This window comes from Monodelphis domestica, chromosome 7, assembly GCF_027887165.1.
Source record: "Monodelphis domestica isolate mMonDom1 chromosome 7, mMonDom1.pri, whole genome shotgun sequence".
In the NCBI taxonomy this organism is placed as follows: Eukaryota; Metazoa; Chordata; class Mammalia; order Didelphimorphia; family Didelphidae; genus Monodelphis; species Monodelphis domestica.
Genome location: NC_077233.1, coordinates 281,435,548 through 281,453,168, shown reverse-complemented (window position 1 = coordinate 281,453,168; position 17,621 = coordinate 281,435,548). Strand labels below are relative to the sequence as shown.

Below are 17,621 nucleotides of genomic sequence, written 5' to 3'. Positions count from 1 at the left end.
GGTGTTCATTTGCTCACAGCTGAGGCCTCTCTAGCTTGGAAGAATCAAGCCAGAGCATGCATTCCAGCGACCCCGGCCTTCAGGATCCCAGGGGCACGTCCATCCCACAGCAAAGGATCGAGAGTCTCAATGGAAGAAAGCAATGAAAAAACTGTGCTTATGAGAATCACTGGACACCTGTCTGGGATTCCCTGGAAAGGACAAGCTATCCACGGGGATTAGCCGGGATCGAGGCAGTATTCAATTCAGCAAAGGGCTGTGGTAATGATCTGTGTTGCCTTTAGCTGATAAGCAAGGTACTGGTAGAGGGCACTTTTCAGACAGACACGGCTTCATCCCTACTTAAGAAAGGGGAAAAGGGAATAAGCATGTATATACATGCGAGGCACTCTCTAGGTGCTTTACAAATATGATGTCAGTCTATCCACACGACACTGAGAGGTAAGTGCCTTTGATCTCTACTTTACAGATGAGGAAACTGAGGCGGACAAAGGTTAAGTGACGCCCCACATCTCGCAGCTGGGCCCAGCACTCTATTCACTAGGGTGCAACCTTTCTGTCTAAAGTCCCAGAGAAGCTCTATTGGGCATGACTACGCTAGCGGCAATCCTACCTTTCACTTTAAGCCACATAGTGAACGACGTGGCATTTCTGAAGAAGGTCGTTTTGAAACTCAACCTCTGCCTTTACTCTCAGCTAACGTGCCTGCCCCCGCCGTGATGTCAATGAGACGCAGAGTACTGGAGAGAACTAGTCTTGGAAGCAGAGATCAGGTTCAATTCCCCCCTCTGCTCACTCGCACTATGACCCAAGAAGTGGCTTAACCCGGCAGTCGTATTCTGGGCAATTCTCTAAGCCAATAAGTCGCAGGAAAGGCGTCTTCTACACCTTCCATTTGTTCTTCTCGTCAGCCCCGGCAGGTAACACAAATATTGTCATCAGCCCCGTTTTACATATAGGAAACGGCCTCAAGCGGGATGGCGCAGCGTGAAGATCAGACGCAAAGCGCCGAGTTCGGGGACTCGAGGTCCGGTGCGGAGTGCTGAAGCTGCGCTCTTCCACGAAGGAGAGCAAGGCTGACGCGCGCACGGCAGTCACCGACAGACCGCAACGTCTCACTATTTTGTCGTTCTCAAGCTCTGACCCAATAAATACAAAGCAGTAACACCTTCCTAGGTTTGTCGATCCCAGCAGGTCAGGTCACTTCACAGACGACGCTCTTATACTCACAGATGGTGATTGTGACTTGGCTTTGGTAGTCGCCTTTCAGAACACGTTCAGTTTTTTATCTTAATCGTTCGCTGTTTTCATAAAAAGCTTTCAATGTCACTTTTTCAAATTGTGCCACAGGCGCCACTTTATCCCAGTTCTATCTTGGGCATCTGACGGCCCTAGACCCGTGATTTCACTGGGATGCAGAATTCCCAGTGAGAAAACTTCCTTCAGCAATTTGCACCTTATACATAAGAAATTACACTTCGAGTTGGCCCACAGCCATACTGCCCCTTTAGGAGAATCCTTTGTAACTATGTCTTCTGTTAAGGGCAACAAGGATCCTGAAGCCACAGATCCATGAATGCAAGGAATAATGACTCTACAAGTCATACTCATTCCTTCTTAAGACATAGGGGAAGCCATATCCCTACTTAGGGGAAAAGGACACTATATTATTGTGTGAAACAAGAAGAAGAGAAAGGCAACATGCCATATCCCACACAGGGCCAGCCTAGAAGACCTGTGTTCAAGTCCCACCCCTCCTACATCCTGGCTGAACAACTTGGGGAAATCGGTATAGCCTAAATCTGGAAAGTATTTTTCCAGTTGCATGTGTGATTCTTTAAATTACATTGATTAATTATGTGTAGTTATACATAATTTAGTAATAGTATTGATTTAATAATGTAAATTTAATCGATTACTTCATGATAATTAACATTAATTTAATTATATAGATTTAGATATACATTTATACAACTATAGTGTGGCCCAATGAAAAAATACCCAACTATGATAGGTCAAGAAACCTGGATTCTAACTCTAGTTCTTCCACAAGTTCTCTGTCAATTACAGCTGGCAGGCACGGAAGTATTCCTAAAATCATAGATTCTGAGCTGGAAAGAATATTACAGATTATCTAGTCCAAACTCCTTATTTTATAGAGGAGGAAACTGGGGGTCAAGAGAGAATCAATGACTTGCTGAAGGTTACAGAGGGACGTGCCTGAGCCTGCATTTAAGCCTACGTCTTCTAACTCTAAATTCCACTGCCCCGTGTGGCCTTTTTTTAATACAGGAGATCTGGTGCCTGGGGTGGGTGAAGTTCAAAATCTATTTTGAAAGTATGTGTATGTAACTGATTTCCTTAATCATCCTATGTATTTTGCTTTATTAAAAACACTATTCTAGGGAGCAGCTAGGTGATTCCGTAGCTAGAGAATCAGACCTAGACATCAGATATTTCCTAGCTGTGTGACCCTGGACAAGTAACTTAACCCCCATTGCCCAGCTCTTAGAATCAATACTGATTCTAAGATAGAAGGTAGGGGTTAAAAAAGGGGGGGGGGGCTCCCAAGAAAAGATCAAAGGCTTTATCAAACAGCCAAAGGAGTTCATTCCACCAGAAAAGGTTAAGAACCCTAGCTCTAGAATGTAAGTCCTAGAGAACAGGTACTGATCTTTTCAGCACAATTGCCTGGCTCTGACTAGGTACTTTAAAATGCTTTTTTTTATTTTTAATTAATTGTTTGGTTAAATATTTGCTGCATTCCATTATAAGAAAATAATTCAAATGATGGAGATAAAGTGTTAAAAATGTAGAGAAGCAGCACATTATACTGGAAACATTACTGTTCTGGAAATCAAAAGACACAGGTTCTATTCCAAGTGCTTCCACCAACCAATTATATGACTGTGAGTAAGTGACTTCATTTTTCTGGGACTCAAGTACCATTATGTTTAAAATGAGGGGAATAATTAGATGATCACTGGAGTACTTTTCATTTTAAGAGTCTTTAATTTTGCAGTTTCCTTTAGTAAACTAGGTATAACCAGGCAACTTTATTCTTTCTTTGTCTCTAGCTACAAAGCTCAGTTTTTGCTTGTTTTAAGCCTTTATTGCATTCATTGCCTTGAGATAACTTTGGATAAATGTTGGGACCCCTGGGAGATGAAATGAGTGAGTATTAAAACAAGTGTCCTGATTCTGCCCCATTAATACTCAATAAAGAAATCCTTCTGCTGGTAACGAGATCCTTTATTAATTTTTTACCTAGTTATCAAAGAAGTTTAAAACAAATCCCACCTCTATGCTCAAAGACACCATCCTAGATAAATACACTCCACTGTGCTATGAAATTCCAAACTTTGGCAGTCGATAGGATTGTCTAACAGCATTACACGGATAGCATTTCTAACATCTGTTTTCCTCACTAACAAAGGTTAGTCAATCTGTTTTTGTGAATCAGATGGCCTAAATGTGTTTTTAAGAATGCATACATTGTATAGAATGCTGGTTTTGCCCCTCTTTCTATTATGAAATATTTGTGTTTAAGTTCTAACAAAAGATTCTCTTATAAAAAGTACATATTGCTGAGAATAACTCGTGGCATTTTAACCACATTGAGCAAATACAGAATTTTTTAAAAGCCAAAAAGAAAATTAAGTATCTAAAATGAAGATTATAAACAATATTTTTCTATACTTTACATAGATTCTATGCTTTAATCTTCACCCAGCATATATAATTATTTGTATATAAGCCAATCCTGAGTAGAGAAATTACACTTAAGTTGTAACAGCTCAGTTCCTGAAAAGAATCCAAATTCAGATAAACGGTACAAGATGTAAAATGTCAGACATACAAAGAACAATTAATTCCAATATTATATAAACTGCATGTAAAAAGAGGAAAAGAAACAAATTTGGACTTTATATCTCAATTAGGGAGACAAAAGCAGAGAAAGAAAATGATGGACCAATATCAGTAAGTATTCAGAATTATTTAATAAAGTATCATGAAAATGATAGCAACATATTAAAAAGACTAGATCCTGTGACCAAGTTGAATTTATGCCAGAAATGCTAGATTGATTCAATAGTAGGGAAACTTTAAACATAAGAGATTATAATAATAACAAAATTTATAAAAATCACAATTATATCAATAGAAGCAGAAGCTTTTGACATAAAAGCAAAAAAAAAACTTTTTAAGCACAGGGATAAATGGGCTTTTCCTTAATATGCTCAAGTCAGCATTATCTATAATTGAAAAAGGTTGGAGGGCTTTCCAAAAATATCAGGATCTGAAGTAAGACTCTTTATCATCATTTTTATTTGCTATAGTCTTGGATGCTAACTATAGCAATAAGACAAGAAAAAGAAACTGAGAGGATAAGCTTAGGCAAAGAGTAAATAAAATTATCAATTTTCACAGATGATATGATGGTCTCTTTAGCATACTCTACCAATAAATCTAGTAATCAATAGGTTTTTATAGTAAAAATGAAATGCCAGACCTTATGCAAAGTATTAAAAGAACAAAATAATTACTACTCACAGAGAACTTACATTCAAATAGGGAAGACAAGTATATTTAAAGATAAATGTAGAATAAGTATAAAATGAATAAATGTAAACCTACATGAATAAATAAGTTATATATATATATATATCATAGTTGTAAGGCAGCTATGTGGCAGAATGGACAAGGTACTAGGTTTGGAATCAGAAAGATATTAATTTGGGGGCATCTAGGTGGCTCAGTGGACAGAGCCAGACTTGGAGACAGGAGGTTCTGAATTCAAATTTGACCTCAGACACTTCCTAGCCATATGATCCTGGACAAGTCACTTAACCTAAATCGTCTTGCCTTTACTACTATTCTGTTTGGGGATCAATACTTAGAATCAATTTTAAGACAGAAGGTAAAGGTTTAAGAAGGGAAAAAAGCTATCTGGGACTGCTTTAAAAAAAATTTTTTTTAAGTTGATCAGAACAGATTAGCTACACAAGATGCAAAAACAAATGACCATGAACCCAAAGATCCCTGGGGTAAGGAATCACTATCTGAAAAAAACTAAGGGGAAACTGAAATACAGTCTGGCAGAAATAAAGTTAAACCATAATTTCAAACCATATGTCACAATAAACCCCAAGTAGATACACAGCCATTATATAAAAGGTCACATTAAAAATTAGAGGAGCAAGAAAGGAGATATCTTTCCCAACTCTGGAGAAGAGAGTTCTTGACCAAACAAGGCACAAACATGTAAAATTCTACTCACATAAAATTTCAAAAAAGTTTTCACAAGCAGAATCAACTGAGTTTAAATGAGAGGTTAAAGAGTGAAAAGTGATATAATTATCAGTTTCTCTGATAAATTCAAATTTCCTAGATACATAGGGAATTGGTAGAAAATAAAAACAAGAGCTATTTCCTAAAAGATAAATGTTTAGAGAACAGAAACAAACAGTTCTCAAAAGAAAAGTAAGCTATTGAAAATCATGTTTTAAAAACTGTTCTAAATCACTGATAATTATTCATCAGACTGGAAAAGATAATTTTAAAAAAAGGAAATAACAAATGTTAAAAAGGCTGCAGAAGAAAAAATACTCTAATGTATTGCTAGTAGAACTCAGCCATTCTGGAAAACCATATGCCCCCAAAATCACTAACCGATGTAATACAACCCTAAGCACAACCCCTCCCAAAAAAAATCAAAGAAGGAAAAGTCTTGTGTACACAAAAATATTCAGAGCAGCAGTTTTCTAAATAGCTACAAAATGGAAACTAAGGAGGAATTCATCAGTTGAAGAATGGCAAAATCAATTACAGCATGACTGTAAAGGGAGAAACCTGAGATGACTAGAAACACATGTTCTAGGCTCCCTCTCCCAACTTGCAATGGCAGGCTAGGTCCCTAGAAAAACTCTTTTCCCCCCCTCAAGTTTCTAGAGGTCCCTACAGGCCTTGGGAGTGGTTTTCTAGTACTTATAAGACCTCACTGGCATGATTCCCTCCAAGGATTGTCAAATGAGATGCATTAGTCAAGACAAACTTAATTAGCATTTACTAAAGGGTATTCTTGTGGAATGATCAAAGGTGATAGGCTTAGCTACTCTCAGCAATACAATGATCCAGAACAATTCTGAGGGACTATGACAAAGAATGCTCTTCATCTCCAGAAAAAGAACTGTGGGAGTAGGAATGCAGATGAAAGCAGACAATTTTTCATTTGTTTATTTGGGAATATGTTGTGGGGTTTTGGTCTTATAAGATTAGTCACTTACAAAAATGAATAATATGGAAATGTTTTGGGTGATAATACCTGTTTAACCCAGATTGAATTGCTTGCCAACTCTGGGAGGGAGGGAGACAATTTGGATCATATAACTTAAAAAAAACTGATGGGGGCAGCTGGGTGGCTCAGTGGATTGAGAGCCAGGCCTAGAGATGGGAGGTCCTAGGTTCAAATCTGGCCTCAGCCACTTCCTAGCTGTGTGACCCTGGGCAAGTCACTTGACCCCACTCTTCTGCCAAGATGGAAGGTAAGGGTTTTATTTTAAAAAAAAACTGATGTGGAAATTTACTACTACATGTAATTGATAAATAAATAAATGATTGAATGAATGAATAAATAAATAAATAAATAACTTTTAAAAAAGGAAAAAGAGAAAAGAAAGGGTATTACTAGAAAAGTAGAGAAGTTGCTACAAAACAGAAGTCAGTAGTAACATTCTCCCACCAAGAGCTATGGGGGAAGTGGGCCCAAGTCCACTTACCCTTCATGCAGCAAAAGGATAAACACAGCTTCTGATTCCTGGAAGGCCTTTTCTGCCTCTATGAACTCCTCAATGAAATTCCCATAGGCTGTGAGTAGAGGCCTGTTACAAACAGGAGCTTACAAGCAGCAAGTCTAATTTGTCCTCAACTCCTGATGCAAACTCTGCTGCCAGGTACTGTTGTTCCTGAGTAGGAACACTGTACTGATAGGATAATAATGAGAAGTCCAAATCCTGCAACGTCCCAACGTCCCAACGTTCACAAGGCCATCCTCTGGCCAAGGGGAAGAAGAGACAAAGCTCTATCCCCATCTGCCTCCACAAGCAATCCCCATTTGGGGCGAGCTACAGTTGCTCACTTCTCTAGGCTGCCACTCAGATCACAAAGACCCGCAAGATCACTCAGATCACAAGTCCAGAAGATCAATAATGAGACGCATTTCCCACCTCTTGAGAGAGAGATGATAGGCCAGAGGCAAAGAATGAGAGGCACATTTTCAGAGAGGGTCCATGTGAGAATTTGTTTTGCTTGACAATGTTTGTTATAAGGGAAGGGAGCAATGGAGAGGGGAGAGGGGAGAGTAACAATCATGCCAAAATAAATAAGAGAAGTATCAATGAAATATTTTAATGCACAAGAGAGAAAAGAATGAAATTCAGTAAGTAAACAGACAAGCAGGACAGCTTTGGAACTATGGTGAATTTATTATGTATTTTTTAAAACCCAAATCGTATGGAAAAGAGATTAGTGGTTTCACTTATAATCCTCCTTTTCTCCACTTCTTTATATGTGGAAATGTAGAAGTTTATTGATGGCTATGAAGGTCAGGATAGCAAAAAAAAAAATTTAATTTAAAGTACTGCGGGGAAATAAAAAGAAAAATTGCTAACATTTAAATACAGTGTTACAAAAAATCTGGTCAGAGAAAATAACAATAGGTTACATTTAAATTCTACTTTATGGTTGATAATATTTGGTTTCAGATTAGAACTTTCTTTCAGAAACCCAAAATATTCTTTAATAGTAAAGACAGCAAGCATACTTAGACAGGGCTTTCCTCAGATCAGCCTTGTGACCCAGGTAGGTAGCCGAGTAATTTTATGCCCATTCTACAATGAGAAAACTGTAGTCCAAAGAGATCAAGAGAATCATGCAAAATCACAATGCAGGCAGGTGATAGAGTTGGGACTCAAATCCTGGTCTTATCATTTCCGAATAGCTTCTCAAGAAAAAGAATATAAAGTTTCCGTTTTTTAATGTAACAGCACAGGCTTTGGGCTCTGCTCTTAACCTTCCACTACGTTGTTGGGTTGGATCCCCAAAGGGCAGCGAGTTTGACTCCTTCTCTTCTCAGGATACAAAGGGGTTACCCTTCAGCTTTACGTATGGTCCAACGCTCACAGCTATACATAACTACTGGCAAAACTGTAGCTTTGACTATCTAGATTTTTGTCAGCAAGGTGATGTACCTGTTTTTTCGTATACCGTCCAATGTGGTCATAGCTGATGTCTTGGCTTCAGTCACCATGTGCAGTGATCTCGGAGTCCAAGAATATAAAAGCTGACATTTCTTGTCCTATTAGCCAGGAAGTAATAGGACCGGTTACACTTAGTTTAGGAGGGGTTGGGGGTTTTGGGGGGGGAGGGGGCAGTTTTTTTAATACTAAGCTTCAAGCCAGCTTTTCCCCTCTCCTCTTTCATTCTCATCAAGAGGTTTCTTAATTCTTCACTTTCTGCCATCGGAGCAGTATCATCTTTATATCAGAGATTGTTGATATTTCTCCCTTAATTCTGACTTTTGATTAATCCAGTTTGGCATTTCACATGAGGAACTCTGGATATAAATTAAATAAATAAGATAGTGATCCAGGAGGGGACTGATTCCATAGAGGTGTTCTGAACTGATGACATTAGAGTAGGCTACAATGAGAAAGAGGATTGATTCCATCGATCCCTACCCTTACAATGATATTTGGCATGTATGGGTTAGTAGAAAGAATCCTGGATTTGTCCTCAGAGGAGTCTAGATTTGAATCTCAGCTCTGCCCATTACTACATGTTCCAGGGCACTCTGGGTCTCAGAGCTCTAAAGTCCTTCCCAGATCCAAACATCATCTGGACAAATATACTTCTTCTGGGAAGATTTCCCTAATGGCTAATCAGAAATTATTTGTTCACAATGCCTTGTTCATATCTCTCTGATTAATTTGCCACAACTTATCTGTATTATGCTGATTTGTACATACCCCTTGTCTCCCTTAATAGATCACTTATTTATTAGATATCTTCTATGTATCTGGGGAACAGGGAAGAAAATAAGCATTTAATATAGTACCTATTCTGTGCCAGGAACAAAGCTAAATATTTTACAGATATTTCATTTGATCCTCACAACAACCCTGTGAGATAAGAGTTATTATTATCCCTATTTTACCATTGAGGAAACTGTGGTAAATAGAAGTTAAGTAACTTGCCCAGGATCTGACTTGAATTCCAGTCTTCTAGACTCTAAGCTCAGTTGTATCCACTGAGGCACCTACAGAAACAGAATTCTAAGCACTGTGAACACAAACACAAAAACAAAATAGTTCCTGCCTTCCAGGTGTTTTACATCCTACTGGAGGGATGACAACGTGCACAGATACGCCAATTCAAACTACGGAAAAAGGGGACACTAACACCTGGGGGGAGGGGAAGTGATTAGAGAGGCCTTCATTCAGGAGGTAACACCTGAGTTCAAGAACCAAAGGAGAAGGAAGATTACATGGGAGGAGCCTATACCCTGAGACATCAAGGAGGGAAATGGACTACTGAGTTTAGTGAATAGCTAAGAAATCGATTTGGCTAGAATGTAGAGTTGGGTTCCCAACCTACTGCCTGTGGGCTACATGCAGCCCCCTGAGGCCATGTATCCAGCCCCCACCGCACTTCAGAAGGGGCCCCTCTTTCATTGGTGGTCAGTGAGAGGAGCACAGTATTTGGAGGCGCCTCAAAGCGCAGCATCGCTCATGTACAGCACTACTTATGGTGACACAATCCTTTGCATGGGGCCTTGTTCTGAGTAACTGAAGGCGCCTCACAAAGGATTATGTGGCTGCACAATGGAAGATGTCAGGGAGGGGATTCCACACTGTGTATACAGCTACCCGGTATAGAGGTGGCAGGGATGGGCCTGTGCAAGGAGTGACAGGCCCATCCCAGCCAGCGCTGCAGCCTCCGCTATCCCAGACAGTGTATACAGTGTCACAGGCCCAGCACCGCCTCCAGTACTGTATACAGGCATCAGATAGCAGTGATCTAGCCTGTGACGTCAGCGGTGGGCCTCTACGGTGAGCAGCCCACCACTGCCACTGGGTGTTTTATAAGACACCCCTTGTTTGGGGGGAGTCAAATTAATATAAGACAGTGTCTTATTTTCAGGGAAGCACAGTAGTACAATGGCCCTGATCAATGGCTATTATTTGTGCATCTGGGGGAGCATGGGTCTTACCCATGTGATCGGATTCCTGTGCAGTTTGCACAGGGTAGTGTGAACTGGAAAGGTGGTGGAGGAATTAGCTCTGTAATCGTGCCAGTTCCTGCACCACACCAGTGTGAGCCTGAGGTAAAAGTGGAGTTCCACCAATATGGCCCCTGGTGAAGCTGAAATGATGTGGACTGGGAAGGCTGCACAGATGGACAGAGATCAGACTGCATTGATGGGCAGTGCAGTCTGTATGCCTCTGTGTGGGCAAAATTATTGTTGGTATATTGTTTTGTAGGGCTGTATATATGTATGTATGTATATTAGGTATTTTACTAACAGTAATTTAGAATCCCTAGGAAACAATGATGTCAAGAAAGAGAAAAATTGACTCAGAGTGTAGGATATTCAAAGAACAGTAGACTTATGATTATTTTTTCATGCAGTACAAGGAAAGAGCTAAGTGCTTGATATGCCAGAATATAGTGTCTGTGTTCAAAGAATACAATTGGCATCAACACTATCAAAATCAACATAAAGATAAATATGATTGTTTGGTTGGAGATGTGAGAAAAAATAAAATATTAAAACTGAAAAATACATTGACAACTCAGCAAAATACTTTGTGAAGCAGAAGGAGCTAAATATTTCATCCACTGTGAGTAAGTTTTCAAGTTGCCAAGCTAATAGCATGCTCTGGCAGACCATTCGAAGAGGGAGAATTTGTTAAAGAGTGCCTTCTTTCTGTTGCCAAAGAGATGTGTCCAGAAAAGGCAGACTTATTTAGTACAGTTAGTCTTTCAGGATCTACAATTACATGAAGGATTGAAGAAATGGGAGACAATTTGCATCTGCATTTGCAAAACTCCGCAAGAAAACTTTCCTATTTTTCTTTGGCACTCGAGAGCAATGATGTTTGTGATTCTGCACAACTTCTAATTTTTATTTGTGGGACGAATGACAATTTCAAAGTCACAGAAGAGCTTGCTGCATTGCAAAGCATCAAAGGAACAACTACAGGAGAGGATATCTATGAAAAGGTCCCAAACTGTGAAGGATTTGGAGCTGGACTGGGCTAAACTAGCCAGTGTGACAACTGATGGTGCTCCTAGCATAGTGGGGTCTAAGAAAGGAGTAATTGCTCACATTAACCAAGAGATGGACAAACGTAACCATTCTCATCCAATAACCATACACTGCCTCATCCATCAACAAGTGCTGCTATGTAGTAAATTACTGAAGTAGGACTCTGTTATGAAAATTGTGGTATCTTGTGTTAACTTCATTAGAGCTAATGCTCGAAACCACAGACAATTTCAGGAATTTCTGTCTGAGCTAAATGTTGTCTATGAAGATGTTCTGTACCACACAGAAGTCTGTTGGCTGAATCAAGGGAGAGTTTTGAGACATTTCTATGACTTACTTCCACAGATTACAGCTTTTATGTTTTCAAAAAACATAGTAGTTTTTTGAAAAAAAAGAAGTACCAGAGCTCAATGATGCACAATGGAAATGGCACCTCACCTTTCTGATAGATGTAACAGAGCTACTCAACAGTTTCAACATGCAACTTCAAGGAAAAGGGAAGCTCATCTGTGATATGCGATCACATGTGAAAGCATTTGAAGTAAAATTAGGCCTCCTTATCAAACAAGTGAAGGAAAATTTCTGCCATCTCCCCTTAACTCAAAATCTGTTAGCGGAAAAACCCTTGATTGAATTCCCAAAAGAAACGTGTGGATTCACTGGAAAAGTTGCAATTCAGATTTAAAGAGCTTCATCTCCATGGACAGAACATATAGCTTTTCCAAAACCCATTTTCTATTGACAATGAAAATGTGGATACAATTTACCAAATGGAACTGGTTGAACTGCAGAATTGTGACTCTCTGAAAGATGCATTCAAGTCAAGCAGCTTGCCTAATTTCTATGTCTCTGAGACATATGCTAATCTCAGGAACCATGCACTCAAAATGGCAACCATCTTTGGCAGCACTTATGTCTGTGAACAGACTTTTCCCAGAATGAAACATATGAAATCTCCAACCAGATCTAGACTAACTGATGCACACTTGCATCACTTGTTACGGCTAGCAGTGATAAATATGGAACCAGATACTGACCATCTCATTAGCCAAAAGCAGGCCCATAATTCCCATTGAAACACCGGTCAGTTTGTTGATTTAAATTTACTTGATCTTTATTTTAAATATTGTATTTGTTCCCATTTTGTCTTTTTACTTTAAAATAAGTTATGTGCAGCGTCCATAAGGATTTGTTCATAGTTTGTTTGTTTTTTTATAGTCCAACCCTCCAACAGTCTGAAGGACAGTGAACCGGCCCCCTGTGTAAAAAGTTTGGGGGCCCCTGATATAGAGTCTGGAAAAGGGCATAATATTGAGAGAAGTCTGGAAAAATAGATGGGAGACAGACTAGAAAGGCCCTGATGTGCCAGGCAGTGAGGCTTATATTTAATCCTAGAAGTAACTGGGATTCAATGAAGATTTCTCAGTAGAGAAATAACAGTGTCAGGCATGGGTCACAGGAATATTAATTTGGCAACTCTGTGAAAGATGGATTAGACAGGAAAGATACTGGAGGCAGAAATACCAATTAGGAGATTCTAAAAGCAGTACAGATGAGAGGTGATAAAAACTTGAACTGAAGTAGTTGACACATTAGCAAAGAGAAAGGAATGAAATTGAGAAATGTTTTGGGGGAATGACAACTGACTGAATATGAGCAAAGAGTTGAGAATGATTCTGGGTTGGCCTAGAAGGACAATGGTATTGTCAAAAGAAGCTTAAAAGGGGGCAGGAAGCAGTTAGAAGGGAAGGAATTACAGGGGGTGTTATGGGAAGAGGGAAGGCACTATATAGTCCTCACTTCTATAAAATAAGGAGTTTGGACTATATGACCTATAACGGTCCCTTTCAGCTCTAAACTAATGATGCTACTCCTCAGATGTAAACTCTTGGGGGTAAATAAAAATTTTAATTTAATTTTCCTTTCCATTTCTTCTATTCGCCTAATCCAATACCTCATATATACAGATCAATCAGACCCCTCACTGCAGGGCATAGGTGAGCACTCACTTACCTAAAACCAGGCAATCCATCACTTCCTGGCCATTACTAAATCATATTCCAGCACCCTCCTTCCTACCCCTTTCCAAGTATAACTTTTTTAGCTCTTGCCTTCTCCATCAGAAGAGAAGTTTGTTGAAGGCAAGAACTCTCTGGCTTTTGTATTTGTATCCCCAGCACTTAGGAAAGTATTTGACACATTGTAAGAACTTCAATGGTTTTTCAATCATTCGTGGTATATTACTTAGTTCACTGCTACACACTAGGCATGTTTCCTGAATGAATAAATAGGGAAAAGGATATTCAATTATCTGTCCTACAAGACAAACCACTGGTGTGTCCTTAAAAATCCCTTGTGCTTTAATAACAACAAAGGCTGATATAAATGGAAACTGACTTCTTATCATTACTGGAATTTCTGCTCAGAATAAATGAATAAGTCCATGATTTCCCAAAATTCCTCCTCAGATTGGTAGGTATGATGTTATAAATAGTAGGATAATTGTCATTTATAATAAAGAAAAATTCTTTGGGGATGCAAGTTTTCTTATCAAATGGTATACAAAGGAAGACGGTAAATGGTAACAATATTTTCCATTCTTTTTTTATAATAATAACTAATGCATGGAACATTTTTAAACCCTTAATTGTTGTCTTAGTAGCACATCTAAGATGGAAGGACAAGAGCTAGGCAAACAAGATTAAATGGCTCACCCAGGATCACACTGCTAGGACGTGTCCGAGGCCACATAAACCCAAATCCTCCCTACTCAATGCTTGGAACTATCCACTAAGCCACCTTGTTACCCTTTACATGTAATATTTTAAAGTGTCCAAAGTACTCTATGTCTCGGTGGCTCTCAAGACAAAAAAGTAAATACTATTAAAAACTTAATCTAAGGAATTAGTTGAAGTACCATAACTACAGAGTATATGAGAAGACAATATTAAAAATCACTGAAATAATGAATTTGCTCATTCAAACATTTATTAAGCATTCACTATGTATCAGAAGGCTTCTAATGGAGGAAATTTAAAAAATAAACATGACATCAAATCTGTCCTCCATAAAATCAACTAGAATATGTTCAGAAGTATTCCGTTTGGGGGGGGAGGAGGCAGCATTTCAAATGTCAGATTTCAAATGAATGTCACTAGGATATGAACCTTAAAAAACAGGTTAAGGTTTTAATGGGCATACCTATTCCAGGGAAGAGCCTAGTTATGCCATTTAGGTGTAGCAAAGTTATTTATAATTTATAGGTAGCCTGGTTTATTTCAAATGCTAAAATGATTGATACAACAATATTTCTTCCTATGATGATCAGCCATAATTGTGAATGGCACCTTTTTTTGGAGGGGAGAATTGAATATTAACAGACCAGAGATAGGCTTTGTTGTTAAAATGATATAGTCTACTTCTTTGTTCATAAGCCAGTATAATCAATGATGTCAGCATAGCTCTTGGAGTAAGTGTTGTTAATGTGTGTTCCCTCTCCTGAATTAGTTGGCTCTAAAGAAGCAAAAGATAACACAGCTTCCTATATAAACATGTCGGTGAATTTCTCTCATCAGTCAGAGTAAAAGGTTTTTTTTTAATTAAAACTAAAAGGAAAAAGAAATGTAGGATCCAAGGACACATCAGAATAGCTTTCAATATACCAATTATAAAACTATACACATCACAGAGTCAATTGCTATTCTAATAGGACTAGACAAAATGTTGTTGGATCTTACATAATGGATTTTTCCATTCAAAATAGGACTTTTCATAAATTTTAGAAATGAGATTAAATACTTCTGACCCTGAAACTTGGTATCTAAAGATCCTATTTTAACTCCAAATCATAATTTCCTTTCCATAAATAAAGTACCATCTGCAACCTGAGTATAATCCAATTTACCACAAGATAAATGAGATTTCTGTTGTCAAGGCGATTTTATTCTAGTTGTTCAAAGAAAGAGAAAAGTGAAAAAAAAAACCCACAATGAATCCTTCTTAAAGGAAATAAAACAAAATTACAGTTATAAATCCACCAAAAACAATTTGTAGTTTTAAAAATTAACATCAGTATTAATCTCACAACCCTGTTAGTTTTAGGTAATAAATAAATTTACCTAGCAATGAAAATGTGATAAGCAATAAAGCACATCAAATAAAAATGTTTAAACACTAGACAAAAGGTGTTTTGTATTGTTCTGTCGGCTAACCTTATTATAGAAATTATTTTACAGCACCCCAGAATTACATTAGGGAATAATGAAAACCCAATTGGCTGATTTTTTTTCATCCAGATCTGGTATGTTCTAGAGACACTAAATAATTTCAAAATCATACTTTTAGGCAAGGATTGGCCAAATATGTTGCCATCTTCCAAGGCTTTTTTACCTATTGTACTGCACCAGACAGATATCATTATAAAGTCACATTCAGTTTTGAAGGAACGAAACGCTGATGATTTCATTTGGTCTGTGCTCATCTGATTAATAGCACTAACTTCAAAATTGTTACCAGTAGAATTGCACTGTTATATACAGATTAGAAATGTAAACATAGTTTTCCCACAACTACAGACTTCACAACTGATTCTGCATCTTATTTCACATCACAGTTGGAAAGGCTGAGTTTAAGCCAGCTAAAGAGCACTACTGCCCCCTGATGAGTCAAAAGGCAAATAACTTTGAAAAACCAGACTAGAGCATGATCTGGAGAAGAACTGACAGGCAGAAACCCAGGCAATTAACTAAAACAACAACTAGGCACTGCAAGACGAGTGACGGTCTCTTTCACTAGTAAATCGAGTCCCAAAACGGGAAAGCCAACAAAGAAAGGAAACAAAATCCAAACAATGTTCCTTAATGTGACCAAAGGTAGTCTATGCCTCCATGGATGTTACAAGTGGAAGAATCAGTTCATCATCAAGTATTGAGTTAGCATCTACTACGTGTCATGTTCAGTGCTAAGTGCTGGGAATTCAGTCATAATCATGACAGCAAGCATTGATGTAGCATTTTAAGGTTTTCAAACACTTTACACATATTGCTTCATGTTATCCTCACAATACCTCCCTGGGAGGTAGAAGTTATTAATATTCCCACTTCATGGAAGACGAAACTGAGGCAGACAGAGATTAAGTGATTTGCCCAAGGTCATACAGCAAATAAATGTCTTATATCAGATCCCAACTCAGGACTTCCTAAGTCCAGGTCCAGATTTATCCACTAAAGCAGCCAATGAAATAATTCCTACTTGGAAGAAGTTTACATTCTAGTAGGGAGACAAAAAGTACATATAATAACACATATTGCATGCATGCAAAGTTAATAAATATACATACAAAGTAATTTGGGAGGACAAGCCCTTAGCATATGAGACCTTTCCCTCTTTGACCTCTTTGTGGTATAATGCCTAGCAGTGAATTCTCTGGATCAACTGTATGAACATTTTTGTCATTTTCTTAAAATGATTCCAAATTGCTTTCTAGAATGGTAGGGCTGATCTACAACTTCACCAATAATGTATTAGTGCACTTGTTTTTCTACAACCTCTCCAACATGACTATTCCCATATTTTGTCATCTTTGACAATGTGAGAAACTGAAAGGTCATTTTCATTTCTCTTATTAATAATATAGGAGCAACAGTCTTTAATAGTTTGCAATTCTGTGGAGAATCATCTGTTTATATCCTTTTATCACTTGCCCAATGGAAAATAGCTATTGGTCATATGTATTTGCATTTGTTCCATATATATCTTGGCTACCAGATATCTATAGATTCCTCCTCTTGTCATCAATTGCTTCCCTTCTCATCCCAAATGCACTTTGTATTCATGCAAAAGCTTTTGCTACTTAATGACACTGAAATTAACTACAGTAGGACTTCATTTTACATGAACTCAACAGATAAATTCAAATATACACAACTGGTGATCAAAAAAAAAAATAAGGGCAAAAAAATACATAAAATAAAATTTTTAAATTACATGCTAAATTCATGCCATTTCACCAAGTGTTATAAAGTCTGACAGGAGTTTACCAAATCATACTCATTCTCACTCTAAGAAGTATTAGTATGAGAAAGGGATGTGGCAAAGTTGGGACGCTAATGCATTGCTGGTGGAGTTGTAAATTGATCCAACCATTCTGGAAGGTAATTTAGAATTATGCCCAAAGGGCTTTAAAATAATACATGTCCTTTGACATAGCAATACCACTACTGGGTTTGTATCCCAAAGAGATTTTTTTTTAAATGGGAAAGGACCTATTTGTACAGAAAATATTGATAGCTGT

The 17,621-nt window shown here is 38.1% G+C and overlaps 1 protein-coding gene across 5 annotated transcripts in view; it reads right to left on the bottom strand.

Moving 5' to 3' along the window:
* Positions 1-17,621, bottom strand: part of COMMD10 (COMM domain containing 10) — a 183,549-nt gene that overhangs the window by 129,304 nt on the left and 36,624 nt on the right. Inside the window, exon 6 of one of the 5 annotated variants that reach the window (XM_007497848.3) lies at positions 7,465-8,356. The exons of the other annotated variants lie outside the window; for them this stretch is intronic. Coding sequence (XP_007497910.2) covers positions 8,222-8,356 — 135 coding nt within the window. The 3' untranslated portion in view covers positions 7,465-8,221. Of the gene's footprint in view, positions 1-7,464; positions 8,357-17,621 lie in introns of those variants that run through there. 5 annotated transcript variants of the gene reach the window in all.